Source organism: Mastomys coucha, unplaced genomic scaffold, assembly GCF_008632895.1.
Source record: "Mastomys coucha isolate ucsf_1 unplaced genomic scaffold, UCSF_Mcou_1 pScaffold5, whole genome shotgun sequence".
In the NCBI taxonomy this organism is placed as follows: Eukaryota; Metazoa; Chordata; class Mammalia; order Rodentia; family Muridae; genus Mastomys; species Mastomys coucha.
In genome coordinates, this window is record NW_022196911.1 from 118582766 (window position 1) to 118591027 (window position 8262).

Genomic DNA, 8262 nt, shown 5'->3' on the forward strand with positions numbered 1-8262 from the left:
AAAAAAAAAACAAAAAACAAAAACAAACTATGGATGGTTGTGAGCCACCATGTGGTTGCTGGAATTTGAACTCATGACCTTCAAAAGAGCAGTCAGTGCTCTTAACCACTGACCCATCTCTCCAGTCCCAATTTTAAATTTTTAAAAGTTTTTTGTTTTTTGTTTTTTATTTTGTTTTTGTTTTTCGAGACAGGGTTTCTCTTTATCACCCTGGCTATCCAGGAATTTACTCCATAGCCCAGGCTGGGCTCAAACTTAGAAATCTGCCTGCCTCTGCCTCCCAAGTGCTAGGATTAAAGGCACGCACCACCACCACTTGGCTTGTCCTAATGTTTTTTTTTCTTTAAAGATTCATTTATTTATTATATGTAAGTATGTGTAAATAACTGTCTTCAGACACACCAGAAGAGGGTGTCAGATCTCTTTACGGATTGTTGTGAGCCACTATGTGGTTGCTGGGATTTGAACTCAGGACCTTCGGAAGAGCAGTCAGTGCTGTTAACTGCTGAGCCATCTCTCCAGCCCTGTCCTAGTGTTTTTAATCTCATTGCTTAAGCCTCTTGGGTATGTATGTATGTATGTATGTATGTATCTGAGTGTGCGTGTGTGTGTGGCATGTGTGTGTGTGTGTGTGTGTGTGTGTGTGTGTGTGTGTGTGTGTGTTGATATCTGAGTTATCTAAGAGGATTCCACACTATATGGCTCCTGCTCAAACTCAGGTGGTCAGGCATGGCAACCATCTCAGTTAGGGTCTCCATTGCTGTGAAGAGACACCATGAGCGAGGCAACTCTTATAAAGGCAAACATTTAACTGGGGCTGGCTTACAGTTCCTGAGCTTCAGTCCATTATCATCACAGCAGGAAGTATGGCAGCCTGCAGGCAGACATGATGTTGGAGAAGGAGCTGAGAGTTTTGCTTCCTGGTTCAAAGGCAACCAGGAGAGATTGGCATCCTTAGGCAGCCAGGAGGAAGCTCCCTTCCACAGCTGAGCCTGAGCATAGGAGGAGCCCTCCAAAGCCCGCCCCCACACTTCCTCCAACAAGGTCACACATATTCCTCAATGGGCCAAGCATATTCAAACCACCACAGCAACCTTAATCATCAAACCATCTCACAGGTCCTTTCTTTTTCTTAGTGAGACATGGACTCACTGTGTATCCCTGCTTTGCCTGGAACTCACTCCTGTAGACCAGGCTGACTTTGAACTCATAGAGATCCACCCACCTCTGCCTCCTGAGTGCTGGGATTAAAAGCACCCAGCCAGGCTCTTTTCCTTGTAACTCTAACGTCTAGGTTTAAGGATGGAGCCCTTGGAGGGCTTCACATTTTATGCATGAGCCCTTCACATTTTATGCATGCTCTCCCCACAAGGTGGGCCATACCCTCCCTTGTCTGTGTATGGCTGAGTCTTTGTTAGCCGTTAGTCTGGATTAGCATCACCAATCATATCAACCTTGCAACATTGCTGGTCTAGCCACTGGAGATCTGGGAGACTGCTAGCCAATAATTAGACCACATTTCCTTTGCTCTCTTGTATTCATGACCAACTTACCTTTTTGATAGGACAGAGAGCCAACACTATCAACAGGCTAACAAACAAAAGCCTCAAAAAATCTTCCCCCTTAGTGCTTGGGGAGAGTAGGAACGACTGGGTCTGTGATATGTCCTAAAGCTTGCTTCTTCCTGATGATGGTTTTCATGGGACTGAACCTGTTGGTTTGTGGTTTGGCTTGCAGTTCAAGTCGCAATAGTATTTGGTGCAAAAATATTAGACTATGTCTTCAACCTGTGTGAAGGTAAATTTGACTACCTGGAGCGGCTTTCCAACAAGCTGCTGCTGAAGATCATCCACTACCTGGACCTGGAAGATATTGCCAGGCTCTCTCAGACATCAAGCAAGTTTGAGAAGGTAACAGTCCCTGTTGCTGCGTCACGGCTGCACCAAGAGCCTTGCCACCAAACTAACCCCCGAGATCCATTTTTCTCCTCTTCCTTATTCATTTAGGTTGGTTTGTTTGTTTTCTTATTTATTTATTTGATGGGTATGGGGGTTTTGCCTACCTGTGTGTATATGCACTATGTGCATGTAGTGCCTTTGGAAGCCAGAAGAGGGTGTCTGATCCTCTGGAACTGAAATTATATGCAGCTATGAGCGACCAGGCCATGTGGGTGCTGGAAACCAAACCCAGGTCCTCTGCAAGAGCAGCCAGTGTTCTTAACTGCTGAGCCATCTCTCCAGACCCCATTGTATTTGTTTGTTTCTTTAAATGTATTTATTTTTATTTATATGAGTACACTGTAGATGTCTTCAGACACACCCAGAAGAGGGCATCAGATCCCATTACAGATGGTAGTGAGCCACCATGGCAATGTTGGGAATTGAACTTAGGACCTCAGGAAGAGCAATCAGTGCTCTTAATCTCTTCAGCCTGTTTGTTTGTTTTTAAGTATGTGGTGTATGTATGTATGTATGTATGTATGTATGTATCAAGATAAGGATTTAGGGGTTTTTGTTTTGTTTTGTTTTGTTGTTTTTAAGACAGGGTTTCTCTGTGTAGCCCTGGCTGCCCTAGAACTCACGTGATAGACCTGGTGGTCTCTGAGCTCTACTACCTCTGCTTCCTGAGGCTGGGATTAAAGGTGTGCACCACCATATCTGGCTTACCCTTGATTTTCAAATCCTCCTGTTTCTACCTCCAAGGACTGGATTAGAGGCCTATCCCACCATGGCCAGCTTATATTTTCCTTTGAGACTGTTGCGACAGTGTCTCTTCTTGTAGTCCAGGCTGACCTTGAACTCATGGCAATCCTCTTACCTCAGCCTCCCAAATTCTTGGATTATAGATGTGAACCACCACACCTGGTCTACTTGTATTTACTCTCCACAGCCATTTGTTGAGTCCTGCCTCCATAACAGCCACGGTCCTAGATATACAAGCAACTGAGATGGCATTATTCCTGCCCTCAAGGAACTTACTATCAGATATTAGAGCACTAAACAGATTCAGGTGACCACAATATAATGTGATGGGTTTGACGAGAAACATTAATATAAGGCACAAGGACTGTGTGCTAAGTGGTTTCCTGTGCCTCACTTCTTAGAAGTGGGCTACTCTATGTGGGTTTTTTTTTCTCATTCATAATATTACATCTTTTTCTTTTTTATTAGATATTTTCTTTATTTACATGTCATATGATTTTCAATCTTAGGAACAGAGACAGAGGTAGCATGGTGGCCCTTCAAGGGTGAGCTGAGCATGTCTCAGGAGTTAAGAGTTTGTAGGGCTATCTGGTGGCTCCCAGCTCTCAAGAGGCAGGCAGGTGAGTTTGAGGCTATCTTGATCTACATAGTAAGTCCTAGGCCAGCCAGGGCTACATAGTGAGACCCTGCAGTAGACCCGAGCTCTCTTCCCAGCACCCATGTCAGAAGGCTTATGATCACTTGTAACTCTAGGGGAACTAACACCCCATCTGTCTATCTATCCATCTCTCTCTCTCTCTCTCTCTCTCTCTCTCTCTCTCTCTCTCTCTCTCTCTCTCACACACTCACACACACACACACACACACACACACACATCACAAGTTGTTAAGCAGTAACTAGCCCATATCCATTTCCATTTCTTCCAATACAGGCCATTTTGGTGGATGCTCTGTTGCTGTCTTTCTACCCCAAGCTGATGAGAGAAACCCAGGCTCTCGGCAGCCTCGGTCTTCAGTGGCATGTGCTTAGACACAGCTGAAAATACCACCAACTCCCATCTTTCAGAACAGGGCCCTGATTTTGGGCCCCTTCATCCATTCCTGCAGTTCTAAAGCCTTTGTAACCCACAGGCAAGCACATTAGAATGTGCCACTGCACCCCTATTTTGGCTTGAATCAGTCAGAGTTGGAGGGTGTTGCTGGCAGCTGATGAACCTTGACTGGCTCATAAAAGAACAGGTTTTCCCAGATGGTTAAAATTGCACTATTATCCAAAGAGTTAACATTTCTCCCTTACAATAATACAGTAAAAATGTCTTCATGACTAGAATTCATTTTCAGTAATATAATTTATTAGTCTGCAGAATTCATTTCTCATTTAATTCTGTTTATTTTTGAGACCAGACCCTATTATGGATTAAGCTGCCATGGTACTCACTGAGTAACTAAGGCATGATCCTCTTGCTTCAGTAACCTGAGTGTTAGGCTTACAGATGTGGCATCACATCTGACTGACAGTTTTTGGACTTGACTTTTATTTTCTACAAGTGCAGGACCAGAAATAAGTAATATGAGTAATTGTTGTTTGTTTGTACATATTTTTAAATGTATTTTTGGGTTTTTTGTTGTTGTTGTTATTTTTGTCTTTGTTTTTGTTTTTGTTTTTTGTTTTGTTTTGTTTTGTTTTGTTTGAGACAGGGTTTCTCTGCATTGCTCTGGCTGTTCTGAGACTCTGTAGACGAGGCTGGCCTTGAACTCATAGAAATGCATGCCCTCTCTGTCTCCAGAGCACTGGGATTAAACACATGTGCCACCAATGCTTGACTTATATTTTTCTAAAGATTTATTTATTTATTAAATGGGAGTACACTGTAGCTGTCTTCAGATACAGCAGAAGAAGGCGTCAGATCTCATTACGGATGGTTGTGAGCTACCATGTAGTTGCTGGGATTTGAACTCAGGACCTTCAGAAGAGCAGTCAGTGCTCTTAACCACTTAGCCATCTCTCCCGCCTTTGACTTATTTTTATATTAGCTAATTAGTTTATTTATTTTGAGATTAGGTCTTATTGGCTGGCTTGGAACTCATAGAGATCTCCCCCGTTGCCTCCTAAGAACTAGGATTAAAGGTGTGTGCCACCAAGCCCAGCCTAAGTACTCGTACTTAGTAAGATGCGGAAGTGACCCAAGTGCACTGGTCAGAACCGAGTGAAAGCGTCCACCTGGACTTGATTTGTTTCCTTATGTCAGTGCAAGGACCAGGCAGCCTCTGGGGATGTCTGCCCTTCCCTTCAAGTTCTCTGGTCCCCATTGCTTCTCTTGCTCTCCCCGTCCTGCTGATACTGCAGACATGGCCTTGAACCTGCACTGTGTAACATCCCAGGGCTCGAAGGCCAGGCTGTGTTCAGTGGTTGGTGTGTGCATGCATGGGTACACATGCCGTGATGCATAAAGGAGATAGAGGGCAACATCGTGGAATCAATCCTTGACTTCTGGCTCCCTGTGGGTTCTGGGCATTAAACTGGGGTTGCCACACTTGCAGTGCAGGTGCCTGTCTGTACCTACTTTGCCATCTCAGCCATTTTTAAAACTCACTATGTAACCTCATCCTCAAAAGTCCTGAGATTTCCGGCATATGTGCCACCATAAACAGTTTATGCAGTGCTGGGAATTGAACCTGGGGCCTAATGCATCCTGGATAAGTAGACAAGCTAACCTCAACATCACAGAAAGCTCATTGTATCTTTCTTCCAAGTGTCAGGATTAAAGATGTGCATGGCCATTTGTAAATTTAAATTTTTTTAAATTGTATTTATTTATCTTTTTAATCTGTGTGTCACACACACTTGTGTGCCACGACGTGTGAAAGCGTCAGTGGACAACCTATGCGAATGGATTCTTTACTTCTACTTTGTGGGTTCTGGGGAATCAAGCTCAAGCCTGTCAGGCTTGGGAGTAAATACCCTCACCTGCTGAGCTATTTTGCCATCCCCTCCCCAAAGAGGCTGTGCATGTGTGTTCATGTTCACTAGGGTTGAACCCAGGACTTCATATACACTAAACCGTGCATGTTGATACCAGGTATGGTGGCTCATGCCTGCCATTCCAGCCTTCGAGAGGCTGAGGCAAGAGGGCCCCATGAGCTGGAGATCAGACTAGTCTACACAGTGAGCTAGTCAGAGCTGCATACTGAGACCCCCATGTGGAACACACACTAGCATGCCCTCCTCTGATTTTTATCCCTATTAAACCAGAGACTCTTATCACTTAAGTTTGTGTGTCAACCTTGACAGACCTAGTGTAGGTCTTCTCCAGGGATATAGAGATTGCTCAGTGATGAAGACGGCTTGCTGCTCTTCTAGAAGACAAGAGTTTGGTTTTCAGCAAACCAAGGTGTCAGGCGGATCACTTGTAACCCTATCTCCAGGAGATCCAACACCCTCTTCTGACCTCCAGGGACTCCTACCCAAGTAGCATATATCTACAAGCATTGCTGGTGTATACCTTTAATCACAGCAAGCGAGGATCTGGTGGGCTCCGTGGCTGTATTTTTTCTGTATAAACAAACAAAGAAGCATCCTTAGAGCTTTACTGGCAAGAGAGAAACCCTGCACATATCTTGTATGTCAGAAGGGCAGAGATCGACACCTGTCAGATGGAGGACCAGCCCTGAACTGAAGGAAGTTCACCACATGGCCACCTGCCTGGGGACCTGCTCTCCTTTCCCCTCCAAATGCACCAGGAATGGCCCAAAGAAACCTCCAATGCAGTGAGAGAAGAGAGGTCCAGACACCCAGGCTGGTATGTGACTGTGGCCATGTTCCTTGTGGCTCTGAAATAACTGAAGTCACTAATCTTGCTTGTACATGAGACCTGCCCCAGAAACAAAACAACAGCCAAGTGTGGTGGCAGAGGCCACCTGGGAGGCAGAGGCAGGAGGATCTCTGTGAGTTCCAGGACAGCCAGTGCTACATAGTGAGACCCTGTCACAACCAACCAGACACCATCGAAACAAAAGAAGATACTCTGCACTGTTACATTTTAGCTGGGGGGGTAGATTTAAAAATATTTTTTAAGTGTGTGTGTGTATGTGTGTATGTTTGTGTATGATATGTATGTGAGCGGATGTTCTATGGCATGTATGTATAGGTCAGGGGAAATCTTACCAGAGTTGGTTTTCACCTTCTACACTTCAAGGATCAAAGTCAGGCCCTTGGGCTTTTTCAGCAAGCAAGCTGAGCCATCTTGCCAGCCTACAAGGACATTTAATTTCCTTGTGTCCACAAACTCCCTTTGAAGGGGACCCCCACACACACACTCTGGATAAATAGATAATGTACCCGGTGAGTAGGTGAACACACAGCTGTCAGCTCTTCCCTATGTGACTGGTGTAGGGGTGCTGAGGGGGACCTAGAATATGTGTGTGTGGTGTTTTACTGTAGTAGTTGTTATCTTGAGACAGGGTCTCATTGTGTATTCCTGGCTGGCCTGGAACTCACCATGTAGACCAGAATGGGCTTGAACACACAGAGATCTGCCTCCTTCTGTTTCCCAAGTGCTGGAATTAAAGGCGAGCCCAGTCCAGTGTGTTGTGGAACTCTCTCAGCTGGGGATGGAGCTCAGCAGTAGAGCTTGTGCTTAGCACCCATTAGCTTCTGGGCTCAGCCCCTGGCATCCTGGGCTCCAATAGGAAAATTTGCACAGCAGTGGGGCACATTTAAACAAGCACACAGCGGAGAACTGGGGTTTGTTCTGGCTATTCCCTGTTAGCATCCAGAACCTGCGACAGATATATGGGTGGGTCCACAGGCCTGTTGCCAGGACAACGGCCACCATATTCCCAGAATCCATTGGGTTCAACTCCCACCTTTACCTGGAACTACTACGTCACAACCCGTATATATGAGACAAATCCTCCATTTCTCTCTCTCTCTCCCCTCTCTCTTTCTGCGCCGCTATCCTCCACCCCCTCTCAATTAAACCTCTTGCACGTGGAGCTGTCTAAGCCTGGTGTCTGCAGACGCGTCCCGCCGCGACTCAAACCCATCAATTATTAATCTCTTTTATAATGGGACTGCTATTTGGTCCTTTTGTGATAGTCAAAACTGCAATGAGAACTCTGACAGTCTTCCAAGTGTCAGCAGTTAATTGCTCTTCCATGGTAACCAGACTTTCTCCTACTCAGAGCATGTTCCAAGAGGTTGTAAAACAATTAACCACAGATCATAAAAGGGGAACTAGCAATGATTTACTATAGGCGGTAGGACAGAAGGTAAACAGTTGACTGGGTTTATCTATATCAAAACCTCACTTAAAATTTTGTTATGGTTTTAAACCTTCAGTGAACCTCTGAGGCTGAGGCAGGGGATGGATGCTTAGTTAGATAATTACTCCTAATGGATATGAATGTAAATATTCCATGTTGTAAACTTCTATTTCAATTTACGTTCTGATTTTTCGGTGTGAACTCGTGATGAACTTCGTAACGCATGATCACATCTTCTGAAAAATGGGTAAGTCCTGAGGACAAAGAGAAGAAAAGGAGCTAGATAGAATAGAAT

General features: G+C 44.9%; 1 protein-coding gene across 1 annotated transcript in view; it reads left to right on the plus strand.

The window, feature by feature from the left end:
- Nucleotides 1–3742, plus strand: part of LOC116078780 (SH2B adapter protein 1-like) — a 9696-nt gene extending 5954 nt beyond the window's left edge. The window contains 2 exon segments of the mRNA XM_031354098.1: nt 1738–1910; nt 3635–3742. Coding sequence (XP_031209958.1) covers nt 1738–1910; nt 3635–3742 — 281 coding nt within the window.
- The last annotated feature ends 4520 nt before the right edge of the window (nt 3743–8262 follow it).